Below are 25,024 nucleotides of genomic sequence, written 5' to 3' on the forward strand. Positions count from 1 at the left end.
GTTCCTCATACTGCGCCTGCACTGGCGCGATTTCCCTGCTGTGCCATACCAGAGACAATTCAAACGGACTCGAGGCTCAGCCCAAGGCTCAACAGTAACTCACAATAGCTCTCCTCTTTGTGCTTGCGCTCACCAGTTTTATACCTCCCCGCGGACACGGCTGCCTGGCCCGGCGATTGGCTGTCCGATGTCCCCAGGGGTGGGCTTTCACACAGCCCGAAGTGCGCTCCGCCTTCCTCGTTCATTTTTAACGTGCATAGTCTGGGTCAGCATTTTTACCAGGGTGGGCCCACGAGTTTTACTGGCCCATGCACGAAGCGCTATAGAGTCCTGCGCTCACTTACCTCCCACCACTGCCTGACCTTGTCTGAAAGGAAGGTGCATACAATTCACAATCTTAGCCCTACGTTGTCCTCTTTCGGTAACAACACTGCCTTCCTTGGTGCACATAAAAACAGGACAAATCAACCTAATGGGTCCCTGTTTACATTGGGAGGATCTATCCTACTTGAGCACATGGACCATGCTATATTAACACTTCTAACTAAGGCTTCACACACACACACACACACACACACACACACACACACACACACACACACACACACACACACACACACACACACACACACACACACACACACACACACACACACACACCAATTGTTATGTGCAATGTAACAATTATACGTAATATTTAAAAACATTAAAAAGGAGGCAGCTTTGTAGATGTGGAGGGAGGAGCTTTGAAAATGGGAAGTAAAGGGGGGAGAATTGAGGGTGAATGGTGAGGGGAAGAATTGGGAGTAAGGTCTGTGGAGAGCTTTTGAGAAAAGTGAGGGGGAAGCTTTGGGGGGGGGGAGAGAGAAGTTTGCTTTGAAGAGGGAGGAGGCGGTTGATATTTGAAGGAGGAGTGAGAAGGTAGCTTTGAGGGAGAGGGGAGACGAGAGCAGCCAAGGGCATGGGGTAGGAAGGAGAAGGGAGGGTATGGGGAGGGGAAAGATGAGACTGGGTAGAGATATTAAGGAGATGGGAGTGGGTGGGGGAGGAACAAAAATTGAGGGGGGAGGGTGTTATGAAAATTAAGGTGGGGCAGCTTTGAGAAGGGGGAGTGGTGAGGGAGATTTGAATTGGAGAGCAAGGGGGAGATTTGAAGGGGAGGGGTGAGGGTGACAATTTGGGGAGAAGGGTGAGGGGGAGAGTTGAGGGAGAAAGGTGTAGGGGAAGCCTGGGAGGGGGAGAGGGGAAGAGAGTGAAGGTTGCTTTGAAGAGGGAGGCGGCAGCTGAATTGAGAGGGAGGGGAGATGATGAGAGCAGGAACGGTCATGGAGGAGTATGGAGAAAGGAGGAGTGGGGAGAGGGGGAGGATGAGATTGGGTAGTGGTATGGTAGAGGTGGGAGTGGGAGTGGGTGGGGGAGGAACACAATTTGAGGGGGTGGGAAGAGGGCGAGATGTGATGAGAGGAAAGAGAGAGTGTGGTGTAGATATTGAGGAGTGTGCTGAATGAGAGTGTGACACATTTGTTAGGTTGGAACGGAGCCCACAGATGTTTGAAAACCATGCAGTTTGGGGGGAACTGTTAGTAAGGCAGAGGACAGTGGAGAGATGCTCAGATGGGGGGAAAGATGAGAGGAGTAAGGAGGGGTATAACAGGAAAGGAGTTTGGAGGAGGTAGATTTATGGAGGTGGGATGAATTTGCACTGAGTTTGGAAAGAAAGAACAAGTAATCATGGAAGACAAACAAGTATTGTAAAATGGGATTTTAAAAATTTGTAGGTCAGAGAATCGTTTAACTACCTTGGAAGATGGATGGCATGCAGAAGAATTGACAGAGTGGAGAAGGGAAGCGTTGTAACAGATGGAATTTATAGACACGGGATGAAAGAATGGTCGAATTGAACACAATTATATTTCGAAGAAGGACTGGGTGAAGAGGGGAAATGGAAGCATTCTAAGAGACCATTTTTGGGTTTTTTTTTTGATGATTAGGAAAGAGGAGGGGGGGGGGAAGAGTAAAGGAAAAGTTTTGTGGAGTCATGGCCCGACCCCACAGGCCCGACCCAGACGTCTATTGACCTCTGTCTCACAGCCGGTAGAGACATGAATATCACTGCCAAGGAAAGTGAATCTCTCCACGACCTCAACATCCTCACCACAAACAGGACAGCGGCATCCAAGATGTCATTGAAAACCTGGATCTTAGTTTTGACCCAGGAAACCCGTAATCCCAGCGGCTCCGACTCCTCATTCAGCACCTCGAGGGCCCCCAATAGGATACCTAAAGTCTCCGCAAAGATGACTGCATCATCTGCGAAATCAAGGCCAGAGATCTTGACATTCCCAAATGATGCACCGCAGCTTGATCTCTCCGACATCCTCCCTAGAATACACTCCATACAAGGTGCTGAAAAGTGTGGGGGCCAGTACACACCCTTGATGAACTCCAGTAACAACTGGAAATAAGTCAGACATGGTACCACCACATCTCACAGCACTTCTCAGTACCAGAGTAGAGTTCAGACATCAGATCGATCAGTTTTGGTGGCACCCCACGAAGACCAAGAATCCTCCAGAGGGCATCCTGATTTACTGAATCGAATGCCTTACAGAGATCAACATAGGCTGCAAGCAGCCCCTGCCGAAACTCTCGTCTGCGTTCGGTGAGGACCCGAAAAGCAAGGATATGGTCAATCGTTGACCTCTTTGGTGTAAAGACTGACTGCTCTGGACGCTGGTGCTCCAGCAGATGGTGGCGAACCCTATCAAGAATTATCCGAGCAAAGACCTTTCCCGGCACTGAGAGCAGTGTCACCCCTCGGTAGTTGTTGCAGTCTTGGCGATCACCCTTCCCTTTCCAGAGAGGGACAACAAGGCCCCTCTTCCAGTCAGTTGGGATGATGCCTGTGTTCAAGGCAGAGCACAGAACTGCATGCAACGACATGAGTGCAGCTTTTCCACCAGCCTTGAGAAGTTCAGCATGGATGCCACAGATCCCTGGAGCTTTACCCCATTTCAACCGGTTCACTGCAGCCTGTGCTTCCAAAAGCGAAGGTGGACCACAGTTGATTGGAGTTTCAGCAACAGGGATTGTAACACTCCTGACGTCCAACTCGACAGCTGGTGGGATCAGCCTGGTATAATCGCTCAAAGTATCCGGCCCAGCGGGCCTTCACTTCGGACTCCTCTGTCAAGAGCCTACCACCCTCTGCTCTAACTGCAGTACACCGAGGATGGATGAACGCAATGTGCGAATTCCCCTGGAAGCAGAATGAGAATCCCTTGACCACAGGTGATGCTCTACCCCCATCACAGATTCCTCACACATTGGCCTTCTTGTCCACCCTTAGAGCACGTACAGTTTTACGCCTCAGCTCAGCTCTGCCATTCAGCCTGGCCCTATTCTTTGAGGCCTTATTCAAGTTTTCTAGGATAGTTTAAATCTCCTTCAAAATAACACCCATAATCCCATTTATCTAAATCTTCTTCACTTGTGGAGATTATATCATATAAGATAGATTTGTACTCCTATTCTTTCACTCATTTAAAATTATCATCGGGTTGAAATTCAGATATTGCCCAGCCATGCAAGTTATTAACATCAAAGTACATTAAGTAAGATGTGGGCTTGTCAGATGAGAAGTCTGGAAGATATATTTTTTATTTTCCTTAGCATATCTCTTTGAACAAACTTGTGAAATTCCTCCTCTTTTAGCCTTCTCAATCATCAAGAGCATATTTACATCACTTAAAAGATTAAGGTGTTGTTTAATCATTTTTAACAAAGCACTCCAGTCTAGTCCAGTGGATGTATCAAAATGGACAGGATCAAGTCCATGGGAATCTTTATTATAACAAGCTTCTCTGAATGTCTCAAACACATCAGCGAGTAATAAAACAGTTATTAAATATAGGTCATGATATTCATTCATATTCTCTATCTCAAACTCTTTCCAAACTTGTTTCTCTCTTTCATATTCTTCACCCGTAATATGACATCTCCCTAACTTGTTATAAAAACGCATTTTAGGCCTTAGTTATTTTATAACTTGGTTTACGCAGTTCTTCAGCTAAAATGTAGGGTCGGTAGGTCGAAATATAAATATAAATATAATTTCAATTTTTAGAAATTATATATTTTTATGATTTTTTTTTGGATGTTCCATGGAAAAGACAAGAGTAGGTGGGGGGAAAATAAATATAAATCCCAGACCAGGAGGATCTAAGAAAACATTGAAGATGGAAGACCATTCAAATGCAGGATGCCCATGTTCTCTATATCATCTGATGTGAAAAACAATAAAGAAGGATTAAAACTTGTTTTTACAATATAGTCTGGCATGTTTTTCTTATAGAAACCTGTTGGATCATCAAACAAATGGAAACGATGCTGAGAAAATTACTGTCCAAGTTGTAGATGTGTGCGTGCACACCAGTGCGTAGTGCTGGATATGATTAAAAAAGGTGTCTACTAGGAGTCAACATGCTCAAAACGGTCAATCAGAGCCATAACCAGCTCTTACTTTTCAGTGGGCATCTGATCATACCGTCTCCCCATCCCCATGAGCACATCAAAGGCTGATTTCTGGTCCGTTGAAGGCTGAATATCAGCATCTCGCAGGGAAACTTTGACGTATTTGGCACCGAAATCTTTCAATACGAACAGCGGTGTACAACTTTCGATGGAAACAAAATCGGCACGATCGAGAGTAGCCTGCGAATCATCCCTGCTGCTGCACTGAATTGATGCAATAGTTCGGCCAGAATATTCGTCGTCAAGATATTGCCTGATTAAATCACCAATACAGTCACTCAAATTTATACCACTGACATACTTCTTAACAATCACTTTCACCCCAGAAACAACAGTCAATCTGAACCACGCTGGCCACTGCTCAGATGCCATGACTGAAGACCACTGCGCAGTTTGGTGAAAGGTGACTCGGCATTTTGGCGCGCGCGCACAAAATTATATTTTGATAATAAATGTTGATGTTTACATTTCGGGTTTTGAAACTTTTGCACCTTCGGCGGAAAATGTATAAATAGAAAAGGCTAAAATGTGTTTTATATTTATATTTCATTTTGGCAAATATACCGTCGGCGGATCCGTAAACCAAGTTATAAAATAACTAAGGCCTTAGAAGGAAATCTTGTTTCTTTAAATCTTTCAAAGGAATCCATATAATCATATGGGTAAATGCCCTTTTTAGTAAGAGGAGAAATGTCTTTACCCAAGTTGGCTTCAGTCCTAAATTGACTAGAAAATATAGGAAAAGAGGAGATGTTTGAAACCAAAGAAGTTAGAGGGCTTGCCGCTCATTTATAAGAATCAAGAAATCTAATATTTGTATTTACACCCATTTCACGAGTATAAATATGTTTTGGAAACGAGATGTAATTTTGATCTGTATTAGGAATTGCTGTTATCTTTCCTGGAGTCTTACTTAGTTCTTTGATGAAGAGATGCATCTCATAATGAGAATTATTGTGAAGAAATACAGGAATGAATGTCGGGATTCTATAATTAAGATTACACTTATTATGAGCTGCTCCTCTATATTTCCACGTTTTATGACAACTAGTGCGGGCCCGTAGGTGCGGGCCCATAGGTGAATGCCAGTATGTGCAGCCCTCTCTCGCCCCCTCTCTCTCACCTCCCTCTCTCGCCTCCCACTCTCATCCCCCCTCTCTTGCCCCCTCTCTCTCCCCCTCTCTCTCCCCCTCTCCCTCCCCCTCTCTCTCCCCCTCTCGCCCCACTCTCGCCCCCCACTCTCATCCCCCCTCTCCCGTCCCCCTGTCTCGCAGATATTGGTCGACAGATAAATGGCCGTAACTTGGGAACCGCTCGTCCGATTAATATCAAACCTCGAAAAGGCACATCCGCGGGTCCCCAGCAATATTCCTGGCAAGTTTCAATCAGATCGGGCCGTCAATCGTGCAAAAATAATAATAAATAAATAAACATTAATTGTGACGTCATTCGTCATGTCATAGCACCGTGTCTTGTCATTGGTTGACAGATAAATGGCCGTAACTTTGGAACCGCTCGTCTGATTGACATCAAACCTCGAAAAGGCACATCTGCGGGGCCCCAGCAATATTCCTGGCAAGTTTCAATCAGATCGGACTGGCGGTCGTCGAGAAACGGCGGTCGCAGACAAACAGGCGCACACACACACACACACACACACACACACACACACACACACACACACACACACACACACACACACACACACACACACACACACACACACACACACACACACACACACACACACACACACAGATTGCTGGAATTATAGATAGACTAGTACGGGCCCGTAGGTGCGGGCTCGTAGGTGCGTGCCTGTAGGTGCGTGCCCGTAGGTGAGTACCAGTATGTGCAGCCCTCTCTCGCCCCATCTCTCTCGCCCCCTCTCTCTTGCCCCCCTCTCTCGCCCCCACTCTCATCCCCCCTCTTTCCCCCTCTCTTGCCCCCCTCTCTCCCCCCTAATCTTGCCCTTCCTCTTTCCCCCCTCCTCTCTCACCCCTCTCTCTTGCCCCCACTCTCATCCCCCCTCTCCCGTTCCCCTCTCTCGCAGATAAATGGGCGTAACTTGGGAACCGCTCGTGGGATTAATATCAAACTTCGAAAAGGCACATCCACGGGTCCCCAGCAATATTCCTGCTAAGTTTCAATCAGATCGGACCGCCAATCGTGCAAAAATAAAAAATAAATAAATAAACATTAATTGTGACGTCATTCGTGATGTCATAGCACCGTGTCTTGTCATTGGTTGACAGATAAATGGCGGTAACTTTGGAACCGCTCGTCTGATTGACATCAAACCTCGAAAAGGCACATCTGCGGGGCCCCGGCAATATTCCTGGCAAGTTTCAATCAGATCGGACTGGCGGTCGTCGAGAAACGGCGGTCGCAGACAAACAGGCACACACACACACACACACACACACACACACACACACACACACACACACACACACACACACACACACACACACACACACACACACACACACACACACACACACATTGCTGGAATTATAGATAGACGAGTACGGGCTCGTAGGTGCGTGCCCGTAGGTGAGTGCCCGTAGGTGAGTGCCAGTATGTGCAGCCCTCTCTCGCCCCATCTCTCTCGCCCCCCCCACTCTCATCCCCCCCTCTCTCGCCCCTCTCTCTTGCCCCCTCTCTCGCCCCCACTCTCATCCCCCCTCTCTCTTGCCCCCTCTCTCGCCCCCTCTCTCGCCCCCCTCTCTCGCCCCCTCTCGCCCCCCTCTCTCTCCCCTTCTCTTGCCCCCCTCTCTCCCCCCTCTCTCACCCCTAATCTCGCCCTTCCTCTTTACCCCTCCTCTCTCACCCCTCTCTCTTGCCCCCACTCTCATCCCCCCTCTCCCGTTCCCCTCTCTCGCAGATAAATGGGCGTAACTTGGGAACCGCTCGTGGGATTAATATCAAACCTCGAAAAGGCACATCCGTGGGGCCCCAGCAATATTCCTGGAAAGTTTCAATCAGATCGGACCGTCAATCGTGCAAAAATAAATAAATAAATAAATAAACATCAATTGTGACGTCATTCGTGATGTCATAGCACCGTGCTTGTCATTGGTCGACAGATAAATGGCCGTAACTTGGGAACCGCTTATCCGATTAATATCAAACCTTGAAAAGGCACATTCGCGGGTCCCCAGCAATATTCCTGGCAAGTTTCAATCAGATCGGACTGGCGGTCGTCGAGAATCGGCGGTCGCAGACAAACAGACACACACACACACACACACACACACACACACACACACACACACACACACATTGCTGGAATTATAGATAGGTGATCTCTAACCCTTTTATCAGTTTTTACCAAAGCCTCTGAGCATATATGACAAATCCTTGCTTCTTCATATTCTTTTGATTCATTAGGAGACAAGTCAAGAGATTTATTTGTTCTTGACATTTTAGTTAGCTTAATACAATCATCCTCAATCCTTTTAACAAATTCATCAGCTGCATCAGGTCCTCTACACAACTGCAACTTATCATATTTACTTCCAACAGATGATCTTCTCTTGAGAAGGTAAAGGGGGTTCCAAGATATATTTTGAATGATTTATGCTTTTTCAACATTCCACTAACAACCTTGATAATTGAATCCCTTGAGATATGAATGGCTTCCCAAATGGATCTCACATTAATATTAAATCTTTTAAGTTTTACATCTGTCTGATCTTTAAAACACCTTTGAAGAGTTGTTGTTTCAAATGATTTTGTCTCAATGACATCTCCCTCTAATCCAATTTTCTTCTTATTTCTCTTCAAGTTTCTCTCAATGTTATTTACGTGTTTTTGTGATTGAAGGTGTTTTTTTTATAACTCTCTTCAGACATCCTTAGAACTGACATCACAATGTATTGTTTCTCGTTCAAATGGAGATATTTGTCTGAAAAGATTGAATGTGTGTTTGTTGGTTTGAAGGTGGTTTTTTTGTAACATTTATATTCATGATAACAAACGTCACAGTACATTGTATTCACCATATTTATATCGAAAAACTTTGCTTAAAATATAATTTTCTTGATTAAAATCTCACGGTAATTTATTTATACTTTTCGTTTAAACAAAAAAATTCTTGATGAAAATTCCGTTTAATTAATAGGTGAATCTGTGCCTAAAACCATTTTATCCACAAACTTTTTTTACTTAATAAATACAATGTATCAAGACACAAAAGACAGGTTTCACTCAATCTCTGCATTTGTAAAATATTCTGAGAAATATGTTGAGGATGTAAAATTGAACAATGATAAATATAACAACTATTGGATAAAATCAATTATGGTTGATAATGAGTTCTTCAATTTCCTTCAGTGGAAGGGTTTTTAGTGTATCTGGAAGATCAATTAAAGTAGCTCTAACAAAAGTTTCTCCTCTCCATCCAGCAATATATTCAAAACTAGAAAAAGCAATGAAACAAGAAAAAGTATCAAAAAAGAAAAAACTAATGGATGAAGCTTTGAAAAGAAAAGATAAGACCATCAGCAATAAGCAAGGAGAAATTTGCATTTTTTCAACAACCCAAAAGATGTAAATCTTGATGAAATAAAGGATGTTAATATATCAGGTGAAATGATATTTTGTTCAGTGGTAATTAAGGACCATTTTAAAATTACCTTTCACTTAAAAAATGTAGAAGTTGAATCTGTTAATGAAAAAAAGTAGATGGATATAGATGGTAATGTTTTTTTTTCTACTAATTAAATATGAGTCATTATTCAAGTGAAGATTTAAAGATTATGATGGTGATGATAGTGTCTCTGTTGGAACAGAAGACAGTTATGATACCGAGAGTTTGTGTTCAAACGATAGTTATGAAAGTAGTTTTCTAGATAACTGTGAAAGCACCAATGAAAGTACCGAAGATGATACCGAAGATTAATTTTATTTGAAGCAAAGTTTTACTATATAAATATGAAGAGTATGCCAGATCTTGAGCCTCTTGAATACCCTAATTCTCCATATGACAAATTTGAGAATTGTCCTGCATGTGATAGAGTGGGATTAAACACAGAGTCAAAAGCCTATAAACAATGTATATTCTGTAATTATCTTCTAATTAATGAAAATAAAAAATATAAAAAGGAACATAACTGTTTCAAAATTGCACCAAAAATGAATTACTTTACAAGATTAATATGACAAATAAATGTTAAGTATGAGGGTGCGAATACACCTTTTCTTACAAGAGAAGAGACTGATCAAATGATGCTAATGTTTCATGGATTGATGATATATATTATTCACGATTGTCATTTTCAGGGAAATATCAACATAATATATTGTATAAATAAAATAATGGATCATCTTGAAATTATACCTGAACTCAGGATAAAAGTTTCGAAAAAAACGAATAAAATTTTTCAATAATTTGTTTTCTAAATGTATAAATGAATGATTTTTTTTTACCCATTTGGGAAAATATGATAAAATTTAACAACCATAAAATCTTCCAAATTAATTAAGATGTGTAATAGTTGGTTCAATCGGATGTGGAAAAACCTGCCTGTTTTTAAAGATGCTCCTTACTCCCAACTTTTTAGTTCTTGATAATTTAATAATTTTCACAAAGTCAAGTTTTCAGCCCGAGTATCAACTACTCTCACAAGGTTTTAATGCAGGTCTTCAAAAAGAAGACATAATTGGTTTATTTTAACTTCAAAACAAACTAAATGATTTTAACATTGAAGATATAATCCAACTATTTTGTGAAACACAGAAATGTAAAAAGAAATCAAAAGCTATAACTTGTATTTTTCGTGATAATACGGATGATATACCTTCACCCCAAGATCTAGAGAAATCAAAAAAGAATCTCATCATCTTTGATGATTGTATTAATGAGAGAAACCAAACGTTTATGCATAGCGACTGTACAAGAAAGAGACATTCTTCTTGTAATTGTATATATCTTCGTCAATCAAACTTTCAACTCCCTCATCGCTCGATAATAAATAATGCTAATACTTTTATTTTATTCAAGTTAAATTCAAGAGCTATAAGAAAAAATTGGAGAGACAATTGTTCTACATTGTGTATTAGAAATATTTTGAGGAGAATATTAAACACACAACTGGAAATATAAATATATTATTGTGAAACAAGATGGGATACTAAATTGTATTTATCAAAAAATAAATGGATGCAAATGAACGAGCAAGATGGTTTAAGGAGCATCAACAGTTGATTTCAAAAGTTATAAAACAAAAGGAAGATATAAAGAAGAAACGCAGACAAAAAATATCGGGTGAAGAAGCGTTTGAAAGAAAAGAAGATACATTTTTTAAAACCACTTTTAATAACTCCTCAACAAATGTCTACATTTCCTATGATAGAATACTCCCCTAAAAAACTTCTAATGATAAAGGATTTTCATCAAATGTCGGAGCAAGAACGAGAGGATAGAGGATAATTAGAATATGATGATGAAAGATTATTTCAACAAGTGGAAGAGATAAATGAACCCCCTGATTATGTTGTGAATGCTGTCCAAAACAATGAATATCCAACACAGATTCAAAAACTATAGCAAGTCTCATTCTAACACAACAACCAACAATATTCTATCTTGTTAAAGAAAAGGTATTGATATTTAATTATGAATTAAGGTTCTTAAGTTCTGTCCGACCACCTGTTAAATTTACCCCCAGATTAATGTTTCTTCTTACAAAAGATGGATATTACATTTTAGCCAAGAATCGAGTTTCAGATTATTTCATTGAGCCATTGAATATGAAAAATGAGGATGAAAGAGCATATGTTGATTTACTAAACTCACTTGATTATGGAGTTCGTGTTGCTGGGAGAAGAAAGAAGAATGAAAAGGAGAAACATATTGCTGGGAGAAAAAATGAGGCTTTAAGTAGGCTTGGGTCAGGTGGTAGTTTCCTTACAAATGACCCATCACAATTACTTCATAGGTTGTTATTGTTGTTAGGTAGTAAGAAGGCTGGAAACAACAATTGTTTTAATGAAGCGTCAGCCATTTTAGACCGGTTAATGAATTTTAAAATAATTAATAAATGTCAATACAAAGATATTATCCCATGTGAAATGAGTTTAATTCTCCCTTATGATGAAAATGAAAAAAAAATCATCAATTGTAGATGCAAATGAGATGTTTTTTATTGTTGAAAGATTATAAAGAAGTATTTTTATTTACCGATAAGATAATGGTAGAATTACTACTACTGAATGTTAGAAGAAAAATGATTTGTATTATCTTGTTTTCAAGATTATTTAACAAGTCTGGTCTTTCAGAAAATATAAAAGAGATTTATAATAATTATATACAGACTTTTTAAAACTTATAAATGAGAAGCACAATCCTGAGTTTTAATTTCACGAGTGATCACACAACTTCGTTCCCATACACACTACAACTTGACGCAACAAAAAAATGAGGCATTTTTATTGTCAATGGAAACTTATAATACCTTTTTTAATATCATAGAGAAAAATGACAAGTTTAGTTATAATCCGTGAAGCAGATACAAAACTATAACAGTTTTACCCGGAGCATACGAGATTTCTCAAATATCCTCTGAAATGGCTTGCCTTATGAAAGAACAGGGTGATGAACCAAAAATATTGTAAGAGATATTCAAAAACATACTTCAAAATCAACAATTAAACCTAAAAACAATTTCAAGGTTGATTTCACAAATTGATAATTCATTTAGAGGGTTATTGAGTTTCTCTTCAAAAAAGATTGAAACTAATGGAATGTTTTAAAGTTATAATGTCATTCAAATATCCTCAGGTATAAATTTGGTATTAATTCACTGTGATTTAATTGATGGTGCTTCTAATGATGGAATAAGAACAAATACAATATTTTCATTCAGCGCAAACTCAACCCCAATTGGTTTTAAATTCAATATGGAGCTGAAAAATCTGGTTTATCTACCTGTGTCTGGAAAAACAATATACAGAGTAAATTTTAGGATAACTGATCAGGATACTCATATGAGTTCTTTTAATGGAGAAATATCCATCAGAATTCACCTATGTGAAGTTTTCCAATAGATAAATACGAGTTATTGTAAGGAAACACGAGTTGGGAAAATATATAATACTTACAGGGGATGGGATGTTCCTTTCCCCATACTGCAAGGGTGAATGTATGCATCTTGGTAGAAGATACTATAAACCTAAGAGACAATGGGGTGTCGGATATCAATTTCGAAAAAAAGGAGATGGGATAATTGATACTCTAATGGGTATAGGTTCAACTACTTTTAAACATAAATACCTAATTGATTCAACTGCTTCTGCCATGGGAAATGTAGCGGGTGCTCTTAAGAGCTCTAAAGGCATCTAACGATGCCCAAAGGGAATCCCATAAATTATAAGCAATAAAAGAAATTAAGAAAGGCAAAACTCCATTGTCTCCCCAAGAACGACAGAAAATAATTCAAATACTTGGATCAGGGTTTCAAAAGTTTTAACTTTTTTTTAACGAAATAAATACAAGTATGGAAGCAATTGATAGTATCTATGATTTGTATGATACTATTGTCATCTCAAACTCTACTGAAAAAGAAGACTACTTCAAGATAAATGTTCTAACAGGAACAGACTGGAATACAGGAATACAGGAACAGACTGGAATACAAATGGAACAATAAGTTTTGAAAAATATAATCAACAAACTTATTTGAATCTCGCCGATAGTTTCTTGTTGTGTAAATTTTCATTCAATAAGGCTGCTCAAAGCACAAATGCTGCACTCTTAAATGTTTTATTCTGGAAAATGTTTGATGGTGTTCGTTTGTATATTGGAACACAAGAAGTTGAAGCGGTTGATTATGTCTCTGCTACATCTGTAATGATGACATTTATACTGCATTCATTTAGTGATAGAATGGGTAAGTGTGCTGTCAAAGGTTTTATTCCTGATATGACAATGAGAACAAATGCAGACCCCGTTTTTCGTCAAAGAAAAGGAATGTATAACGATGATGCAAAAGCAGAAAATAGTTTTACCGTGGCAGTTCCTCTTCAAGGTATATTTGGATTTTGTGATTACGATAAAGTTCTGTATGGACTTAAAATTAGATTTCAACTACAAAGGAATGATAATGAAAATCGATTGCTTTTTGGTGCTGCTAATGCTTTTGCTGCTGAGAAGAAATTTGTTATTTATGAACTGAGTTGGTATATTATTGAGGAGGAGGAGAGGATATTGGGACCATACTCTGTGCAGAGCGTTGGTGCTGCCTAAACAGTTTCCTTGGCTATTGGGCACAATCCTGGACGGGTCGTCACTCCGACACAGGATACGAGCAAGCTGGCACTCATTTTGCCGACCTCGGAAGGATGACAGGCCGAGTTAACCCCATCTGGTATTAATTCAACAGTTGAGAGGGATTTGAACTCGGGACCCTCGGATCCAAAGCTCACCACCCTAACCATTAAGCCAACACCAGGCTTATTATTGAATACAATCTTAAAACAGAAGAGATGTTCAATGGAAGACAACTCAAAGAAACCACTAAATGTATCTTTCCTTAAAAGAAGATGCCAGCATGTTAAACTGAACCAAACCACTTGCACGTGGAATTTGGGTGTTCTCAAAGGAAAGCCACGATACCTATGGCTCATTTTAAAGAAACCAGGTGGAGATACTGCTTCTGATAAGAATAATGCGTTGAGTGATAATGCCAGGGTGAAAGAACTTCGGGTTTCTCTGGATGGAACGAGACAGATTAGAAATTTATTATTGATTATGCTTTTTTTGCTGGGATAAAAATTGATTATGCTGGGATAAAAATAATTATGCTGAAGCATACAAATCTTTCCAAAAGGTGTGTGAAAGCAATGGTAATAAAAGACCGATTAAGAACTTACATTTTTTGATAAATGAGTCGTAAAGTGCCAACTGGGGCGTATGTTAATCAAATCAATCTTGATAAACGATCATTTTTTATTCAAAATCAAAAGCCTTGTATGATTAACGTTAATACAATTCAGAGAAAAGGAGCAGTGAGAATTGATGTTTTGCTCACAAGAGAATAGGTGAAAATCTTGAACGATACTGGCTCACTTAAAATTAAAATGTCAAAACCAATGTTGAAAAAATATGCAATAAGAGAGATGATTGAAACATTTCTCCCATTTCTAATTCCTTTATTTGCTGATTTAAATGCGGCTGGAGCATTGACAGGCGGTATTTCAGCAGTGGTGAAAACTGCCAACGAAAGGAAGGCTCAACTTCAGGCTCAAAAAGAGTTGGAAAGACATAGATTGTTAGTTGGAGATATGCTTTCTTCTATCGCACAAGCAGTTGTAAAATGAACAAAAAGGGGTAATGGATTATATATTTCTCATAAATAAATGAGCATTGATGAGTGGTTTAAATAATTTGGAAAGAATACAATATCAAATATAGACCTTGCCAAATACTGTAAAAAATTAATAATTGATGATGTGGTTATTTGTATCAGAGATGAATTAATAAAGTTATCTTGAAATACAAAGAATATTGTTATGAATTTATGAGATAATAATGGAAACGGTTCTCATTGGGTTTGCATTTATAATAATGACAAATATTATTTTGATAGTTATGGTCTTTCACCACCTGTTGACATGAAAATTTTTACAGAATGGTTTTTATCAAACATTTCAAGAACAAAAATTAAATTCCAAGTGGTGTGGTCAATTATGTCTGGATGTGTTATTTCAACTCAGCAATAATAAAAAAAAATTATGATGTTATTTTTAATCTAATATAAATGACTTATGTTGGAAAAGATGCTTCTACCTTTGGTGTATCCCAAGAACTGGATATTGATTTGTCAAATTATTACACAAAGGCACAGGCTGGATGACAGAAATATGGGATAACAAAAAATATTAACATAAAAAATGCTTATAAATTAATAAATTATTCAAACCCGACTGATGCGAATGACTTGGTGAGATTAAGTGATTTATCACAATATATATATATATATATATATATATATATATATATATATATATATATATATATATATCCTTAAATAAAACAGCTGTGTATTCCAAAGATATAGAGATGTTGATTTTATCTCCAGGTCATATAGAATTCACAGTTCCAATTGAAATAAAATTTTACAAAGAAGGGCGTATCGTTTGGTAGAGAATAGAACCTTGGGGATATGATATGAATGGTTTAGGGTATAATTGGTCATCTATCTATAATTCCAGCAGTGTGTGTGTGTGTGTGTGTGTGTGTGTGTGTGTGTGTGTGTGTGTGTGTGTGTGTGTGTGTGTGTGTGTGTGTGTGTGTGTGTGTGTGTGTGTGTGTGTGTGTGTGTGTGTGTGTGTGTGTGAGACCACTGTTTCTCAACAACCGCTGGTCCGATCTAATTGAAACTTGCCAGGTATATTGCTGGGGCCCTGAGGATGTGCCTTTTCAAGGTTTGATATTAATCGGACAAGTGCTTCCCAAGTTATGGCCATTTATTTACCAAACCAATGACAAGACACGTTGTTGCGTGGGCGTGGCCGATGGGGAAGGGAAGCTCAGCTGCGTTCCCCATTACGGGTTACAATGTACGGACTTCCGGAGAGTGATGACTTTGTGTATTCTAATAATTTCTCGATTTCTTATGCGCATTTATAGATAAACACAATGCCGCAAGTTATGATCGTTTTCATACCGCAAGTTATGATCGTTTTCATATGAGACGGTGCATAAATTTCGGTAACATCAGAGTGCTGGTATGCTCCGAACCAAGAAGTAATTTTTTTTCTCTCTTCTCTTCTCTTTTTGTTTTTCCTTGCCACGACATTGCGAAAAGGTAAAATACGTTGGCGCTAATTGAATAATTGGGTATTAAAACTAAATTGCGAATAATCGTAACTGCGAATAATATGCCAACTTCCGGGCCACGCACGTACGGGCACGTGAGAGCGAAGAAACGGCCTGTGTGGTTGTTGTTTGTTGCTCGCGGTTTGAATATTTATTTATTAATTTTTATTTTTATTTTTACGTTTTATGGGCACGTACTAGTTTGAAATAATCCTTGAAGACCTGAAAGAATTAAATCAGTCTCGTAAGGAAGAATATTCTCCACTTGTTGGCGATAATGAGATTTGCGGAAGCAGTGTTAGCAAATAACAAATAGAAGAATTTAATATGGCTAAAATCAATAACAGCTTTTCCCTAGTTTATATAATGAAAACACAAGCCACACCCATATACTCCATCATCCCCTTCCCTTGTGTGCCCCCACCCTTGATCCACCATCCCCCTCATCCCACCCCCATCTTTCCCCACACACATACCGGGAGGGGAGGGAGTGTGACGAGGAGGGGCAATGTGTCGTTTGGGGGTGGGGGGCAGAGTGCACTCCCCCCCCAATCCTTGCCCCCCCTTTCCCTCCTTTATCCTTTTTTGTAATTACGAATTAAATAATTGTAAACAAAACATGTATAATTAAACAACATTGAAAACATTTAACATTTTTCTTTGGGGGGGGGGGGGTCGGTAAATATTCAATTGTGAAAGTAAACGTTCTTTCCAAGCAGTCTTCTTCGGATGGCTTGCGATTTTGAAACTTGGACACCATATTCTGTTTAAAACAGAGGGAAGAATCAGAAGGGTATATAAAGATGATTATATAATAATATTAATAAATTAATAAAATAAAACTTTTACCTCCATAAGATTGAGTTTTGTGTTTAGTTCATCCAGACGGAGGTTTAAACTGGAACAAGTTGGAAATGAGTCAGCACTCCATGAAATTTCAAAATAGTCCCACTCAAGGTTGTGAAAGTCATTGGTTTCATAACCAACCATCATGTTGTTTGGTTCATTTTTAATGTTGGAAATATAAAACAAGCAGGGTAAAATTAACACCAAGTTGTCTCTGCTTTGAAATAAAAGTTTGTGAATAAGTGTATCTCTTACCTCTCAAATAACTTCTTATCCAAGGTGTTAAAGTCAATCCTTTGTTCTGTTATCTTTCCAGTTTGGGGAAATCCTAAAGGATGGGATAGGTCTTCAAAATGCTTCATCATTTCATTATGTAGTTCCCTTTCAACTGATTGAAGTTCTGTAAGGGTTTCATTCATATTCTGCCATTCTTCAGGATATTCATTGGATTGATTTTCCACATCAAGGATTTACAAGGATTTACAAGGAATTAAGGCGCATGAGGCCATTCGGCCCATCATGCCTGCATCACGCCAGTACCAGATTTAATCAATCCATCAATATCCCTTCCCTTCGTGTGCAGCCTTTTTGGCTGCTACAGTGGTACTCATTCCGCCGACCTCGGAAGGATGACAGGTTGTCAACCCCCTGGTGCTAATTCAGCGGCCAACAGGGCTTGAATTCAGGACCCTAGAATCCCAAGCCACCACCCTAACTGCTGAACCAATACCAGGTTAAATATTGTTATTGGGTCCATCAACTTTGTTTTTGGGGACAGCCTGTCAGAAAAAAAACAACAATAATTATTAATCGTATAGTGATTGGATTCTGTATAAAACAACATGTAATTAATCGGTTTAAACATAACTTTCCTCTTGTTAAAATGAGTGTAAATCATCTACAAGGTCGAAATTCTCCTCCACTGACATCATCTGAATGAAGCAAGTCGGACTTTGGGTTGTAATCAATAAGACAAGTTGATGACATCACGGAAATGAGAGAACAATTGTTTGCCTGTAAAATTCAGGTTTGTCTGTGGGATAACATTCTTCATGGGATTAGAGCTTTAAATATCTCCTGATGAAGAGAGTTTGGTATTTTTTGCCTTAGGCAAGGGAAGACGTGTAAAAAATGGTTTCTCGGATGATACATTCTCGTGCAGGCTAAAGCTTATTGAAGATATTTATGATCCAAGTAATTATGATCCTCATAATCTGCTCTTTTCGAATAAGAGTAAAAACATTATTGGTAAATTTAAAGATGAATTATGTGAAAAGATACTAAGTGAATTTGTAGGTGTTAGATCAAAGGCATATGCTTATAAATACTTAATGAAAGGATTAAATGAATTCAAATGTGAAAAGAAACTTAAAGGTCTGAAGAAGAGTGTATTAAAAGAGACCATGAACTTTTAACATTACCTTGAATGTATATGGAAAAGAAAAGATGTTGATAAGAGAGATTAATCTTATTCAAAATTATAAACATGAAATATTCTGAGTGTCAGTAAGAAAGCTCTAACAGCATTTGATGACAAAATATATGTAATGATTGATGGAATAAATACAATACCTTTTGGATTAAAAGTATAAGTTTAAATAAAAATGGGGTTGGGGGTTTTAACGGGCTCGTGCCGCCTTTTTTGTTTTTTTTAATGATGAATAAATTAAGTTATTCCTGAAAATAAAACAAGCATATTTTTAGGATCACTATTTGATGACACAATTTGGTTAAAGAAATGATCATATGAAAGGAAGGCGAAGCCCAAGCTCCCCACAGGGGATTAGTGTCGAAAGGGACGTGTTTGACGAAGTAATGTGTTCCAATTTGAAAAGGAGAAATATGAGTGAGCGTAAGCGAGCGAATATTGCGACTTTGAATAATGGGACACATTACTGTGTCAAACCCTCCCTTTTGACATGACTGGTAGGCCTAAACGTCAAAGGCTATATAAATCATATTTATTTGTTATTTGTCACAAAAAACAATGGTTTTGTAAATACATTTTTATTGATCATATGCAAAATAGCATAATCGTCAGAGATTTGTAACTTTGTGTGCTCTGTTACATTGACAAGTGTTTGGTGAGGCACTGTTTGTGGCAATTTGAAGTGTTTATACATCCAGAAGTGCGCTATTCTTCTAAGTGTTGTTGGATACAAAGTCTTTCCTGTTTGCATATTGCAGGCTCTGGCAGGAGTGATGGCATTTGATACTGCAGGCCTGCTTTTGGGTTGGAGAACCTTTGATCATGCAGCACATCTTGGTGGTGTATTATGGGGCATGTAAGTAATGTGCACATCTCTCTACCAAACTGTCCTTGTTTTGTGCACATTTACACATTGATATGTCTTTCTAAATATTACGCCCTTCACGTCTCTCTTTTCTTGTCCTAATCCCCCCATTTTTTGTCTTTTCTCCTTCGTACACAGTTGGTATGCAAATTGGGGTTATAGCCTCATCTGGAAGAACAGAGAAGCTTTTGTCACGAGGTGGCATCAGTTACGAACAGGCCAGAGAAAAGGCGGCCGTGAGCCTTAGAGGAACCAGCCAATGGTGCAGTGAGATCTCTTATCTGACAGGACTGATCGCACGATTTTCCCATACCTGTGGATGGGTCAAAAACTTCAGCGTAAGATTCTTGCTGTTTTGTGATGAATTATTTTGAAACATTTTCCTATTACATTGGTTACTCTTCTTTGACAACTATTTTAAGATCCAATTTGCAAAAATTTGTTGCAACCACATATTTTTTTTCTTGTCGGCCTGTTAACTGCTTGATGACATAATAAAGTATTGACATGGGGAATCCCTTAACTTGTTTACCCAATCATTTTTGTACTGCCTACTTTTCATTACCTCTGCTACTGAAGGTGGACGGAGGTTATGTTTTCACCCTTGTCTGTTTGTTTGTCTGTCTGTCTGTGAGCAGGATATCTCAAAAAAGTTGTGGACAGATTATGACAAAACTTAGTGGACAGGTTAGGTGTTTGCCAAGGAAAAATTGATTTGTTTTTGGTGAAGATCCGGATCTAGCTCGGAGAATTTTCAGCCTCTTTCAAAATTTTGTGAACCATTTTAGGTCACAATACTCATTTCGCACACACAAAATACTTTATGGTGCCCCAAACACCACCATTTCCTGGGGTTTCTGTTTATGCGCACCGAGCATTCTGGGGTGGAATAAATCATTTTGAAAGGCACATATTGCGATTATGGGGTCAAAAACAACACTGTATTTAGAATGATATTTCAAAATGGGATAAATTATGACAGAATTTTATGTTTGTCTGTGAGCAGAATATGTTGAAACATTATGGAAAAATTCAGATGAAACTTGGTGGACATGTTGGGTATGTGACAAGGATGAATTGATCAGATTTTGGTGAGGATTCAGATCCAGATCCAGATACTCAAATTCTGAAACTGATTCTTCACCATTGAGAGATTGTGCCAAAAATGCTATAGAGCATGATATCTCAAAAAAATTGTGGACCGATTATGACAAAACTTGGTGGATGAGTTGGGGAGGTAACAAGAACAAGCCAATTAGATTTTGGTTAAGGTATGGATGCAGATCCCACCTATCAGTGAGATACGAAACGTAAACTGTTCAGCATGGCGGAGGTACGCGCTCCACTGAGTGGCGTTCTATTTACCCTCGCCGGAGGAGAGGGCATTGAATTTGGGGCCTTTTTGTCTGTTTGTCCGCATCAAACTTTGGCGTTTTTTTTTTCCGCATCTGCTTGTCGGATTGAGACAAAATTTTCACCATCGGAGCATCTACTCATGTAGAATGTTTTAATGATAATTATGATGTCATAAGTCATGTGGTATGGCAGCCATGTTTGAAATGCAGAAAAACCTTGGACCCCTGTATCTCTGAAACCATACCAAGGACAAAATTTAAATTTGGCATGTGGCAAGTACTCCTCATGGGGAATAAGTGTGATTTAAAAATAATAATAATTTTATGACGTCTTAGGTTCCTTCGTTGTGACGTCATAATTGCATATGTAGAAGGCTACATCGTATCAGTATGAACATTTTTGAGGGTCATCTAGTGGTAAATTGGTCCACAGAAAAAAAATTGATGATGTCATCTGTAACATGATTCAGCAGCCTTTTTTTTTAATCCTTCAAAAATCTCCAAAATGGCTGAACAGATTGAGGTGAAACTTTACACTTATGACCGCCTATCTATGAGGAACAAAACGTTCAAACGTATGATGTCTTAGGTCATATGGTTTGACAGCCATATTGGATTTACCCTAAAACCAATGAAAATCTCCAGAACGGCTTGAAAGATCGAGGGGAAACTTGACACAAATATTCCCCAAGCCTTGGGGATACCAGGGTATTCACAAATAGTTCATAGGTCACACGGTCTGGCAGCCATATTGGATTGAGTGAAAATCTTTTTAAAAATTCTTTCTCTTGAACTGCTTCATCAATCGATGTGAAACTTGCACACTTATGATCTAGTAGTGATGGGGAATATATGTTTCAAATTTCAATCTGATTAGACACATGGTCTGGCAGCCAGAATTATTTAATTTTTTGAATCTGGGTTCTTATTTATTCATTTATTTATTTTTGAACAAGACTCACTTGGCCATGCTTAGATAGATTTGAGCGTGGAGTAGTAGCAGCTGAAACCCGAATCCTATCCAGGTTCCTTCTGATGACTCCATTGCAGGAATGTACCTATTTGGTCTTCCATATGATTTGAATTGAATTTATTTTAATCCTATTCTGAATTAATTTGAATAATAATAAACATCATCCTTCAAACAAGTGCCACACAAAACTACACAAACACCACACAAAACAAGTCCTGGTGAGGGTCTGCATTCTCTGATTGCTATTTTTCTTGTTTACACTGTGAACATGCACGTTGGTTGTAATTTATTAGAGACAGAGACAGACACACAGACAGACACACACACACACAGACAGAGACAGATGCCTGATTGGTTTAATTCCAGCTGTAGATGGGAATATGGTCTTCGCGCCTAAAACCCAATGGCTCCTATATGGTGACCGCACTAAAACGAGATGGGAACCTCATGCAACCTTCAGCCATTTAATGATGGCATGATTAATTTATATTGGCAATAAACCAGAATGCAGTTTCGTTCTGCAGTGAACAGGGCAATTATAAAGAAATGTCAACCTTCCCCCGTGGATTCGTGAAACACTCGTCATCGTTCACTTACTATAATGAAATGGTTCTGGCAAATCTGTTTCTGGGTATGAATAGATGGAAGAGTGATCACATGGCGTAAACACGAGCGAGCACCATGAACTTCACTTGCTGGCCACCAAACAGATTCCCATAACAGCACCCATGGTGTAAGCCTTTTCCTCACATCACTTGTCTTCTCTTTGCTTGTGCTTCACTTCTCTTCCTGTGATGTATGGATGACGGCCGGTGCTTTGAGGCTGGAGGTCCGAGCACACCCATTAATGTTTTACAATGAAACCAAAACTTAAAGATACTCACAGAGGTCCCAAGGTGATAAGGCTTCATCAATAAAGCCCCACAGGAAGTATCTGTTTGGATAAGGAAGCAACTCCACTGTTGCATCTGCTAAGGGTGCAGCTGCTGCTCCTCAGAATAGTGAGTGTGATTCAAGAAAGCATACTTCCAGAATTTTGAGCAAAACTCATGCTCAAGGTCAGGCACTGCAAAGTGAAAATGACGTTATGAGTGAAAAATGTCGAGACTTGGATTTACAAACTATGCAATGAAGAACTGGTTGTTTGCAGCAGACATGAAAATCTATTCTGCATTAAATGCCTCTATGTCTTTCAAGCAATACAAGATACTACCAGACTCAGACTTCCATTGGTACTGCTTGGGCTGCAAAGCATGATAGCTTTGAGATTGAGGAGAGATGTAAAGCTTTCATTGCAAAGGTTTTACAGAGAATGGAGCTGCTAGAGACTAAGATGTCAAGAAAATCTGACAAGACAGTGATTGAGAAGCGATGCAAAGACAGAATTTCTGGGCATGCAGATGGTATGGAAAAGGCCAATGAGATTATATGAAGAGAGATTAACTGGCTGAAAACCAAAACTGAAGAACAGACTGATGAAATGGTGAATTCATACATCTGTGATGGAGTCAAGAGACAGAAGGACGCAGAACCTGATCATCTTCAACATGAGAGAGATAAGGATTTCTGATTTCATCAGAAAGGAGGAGGAAGATGTGGCAACCTTTGCCAGAATCATCGCAGATGTAATAGGAAGAACCATTGAGATTACAGTCTGCAGATGTCTGGGGGCAGGGAAACCTAAACTAGGATGATGATACAGCCTGCCCCTTGATAGTTTTGGTGATGGATCAACATCGGTGTGATGAGATGCTGAGATTGACAAGTAAATTGAAGGAAAATGAAAGGACAAAACATCTTCATAAGTAAAGATACGACCACAAATGAGGGAAAGAAGAACAATGTTCTTAGGAAGGAATGGCAGGCAAAAAAGGAATAGTCACTCAGAGCAAGAGCCGATTCTGCAAAATAAATCAGAAAAGGAGGCAGAGTAATAATTGTTGGACTGTTGGAGTCAACCCTCCCAAAACTCGGAGTTCAGTAGTACTGGGGTTGGGCATACAACCATACTTTTTTTGAAAGGAGTGTTTTTTTATGGCCAAATTTCACGCTGATCACGAATCAGTTGAAATTTTTGATATAGGATGATGTCTTAGTCAGACATCATCCTTCTTCTTCCTCTTTCGGCTTGCTCCCGTTAGGGGTCGCCACAGCGGATCAACCGTCTCCATTTCGCTCTATCCTCCACATCTTCCATTGACACTCCAACCACCCGCATGTCCGCCCTCACCGCATCCATGAACCTCTTCTTTGGCCTTCCTCTTCTCCTCCTGCCTGGCGGCTCCATCTTCAACATCCTTCTCCCGATATACTCCGTTTCCCTCCTGTGCACATGTCCAAACCATCTCAATCTCGCCTCTCTCACTTTGTCTCCAAACCATCCTACCTGCGCTGTCCCTCTAATATACTCATTTCTTATCCTATCCATCCTCGTCACTCCCAACGAGAATCGCAGCATCTTTAACTCTGCCACCTCCAGCTCCGCTTCCTGTCTTATTGTTAGTGCCACCGTCTCCAAACCATACAACATAGCTGGTCTCACTACCATCTTATATACTTTCCCCTTCACTCTTGCAGCTACCCTTCTGTCACAAATCACTCCTGCAACTCTTCTCCACCCATTCCATCCTGCCTGCACTCTCTTTTTCACTTCTCTCCCACACTCTCTGTTACTTTGGACAGTTGATCCCAAGTATTTAAACCCATCCACCTTCCCCACCTCAACTCCTTGCAACTGCACCATACCACCACCCTCCCTCTCATTTACGCACATGTACTCCGTCTTACTCCTACTGACTAACATTCCCCTTCTCTCCAGTGCGTACCTCCACCTCTCAAGGCTCGCTTCAGCCTGCTCCCTACTCTCCCTACAGATCATGATGTCATCCGCGAACATCATAGTCCATGGAGACTCCAGTCTGATTTCGTCCGTCAACTTGTCCATCACCATTGCAAACAGGAAAGGGCTCAGAGTCGATCCTTGGTGCAATCCCACTTTAACCTTAAACCAGTCCGTCATTCCTACTGCACAACTCACCGCTGTCACACTGTCCTCATACATATCCTGCACGATCCTCACATACTTCTCCACCACTCCCGACTTCCTCATACAATGCCACAACTCCTCTCTTGGCACCCTCTCATAAGCTTTCTCTAAATCCACAAACACACAATGTAACTCCTTCTGGCCTTCCCTATA

The 25,024-nt window shown here is 39.6% G+C and overlaps 1 protein-coding gene and 1 pseudogene across 2 annotated transcripts in view; both read left to right on the forward strand.

Moving 5' to 3' along the window:
- PARL (presenilin associated rhomboid like) overlaps window positions 1-20,020 on the forward strand; it is a 51,153-nt gene extending 31,133 nt beyond the window's left edge. For both annotated transcript variants that reach the window (XM_085879696.1, XM_085879695.1), the window contains 2 exons: window positions 19,391-19,488; window positions 19,636-20,020. In XM_085879696.1, the coding sequence (XP_085735822.1) occupies window positions 19,391-19,488; window positions 19,636-19,744 (207 nt within the window). In that variant the 3' untranslated portion in view covers window positions 19,745-20,020. The remainder of the gene's footprint in view (window positions 1-19,390; window positions 19,489-19,635) is intronic.
- On the forward strand, window positions 10,535-11,922 carry LOC147028887 (uncharacterized; annotated as a pseudogene).
- Window positions 20,021-25,024: the final 5,004 nt, after the last annotated feature.

This window comes from Eptatretus burgeri, chromosome 4 (genome assembly GCF_056783735.1).
Source record: "Eptatretus burgeri isolate ZD-2024b chromosome 4, Ebu_testis_v1, whole genome shotgun sequence".
NCBI lineage: Eukaryota > Metazoa > Chordata > Myxini > Myxiniformes > Myxinidae > Eptatretus > Eptatretus burgeri.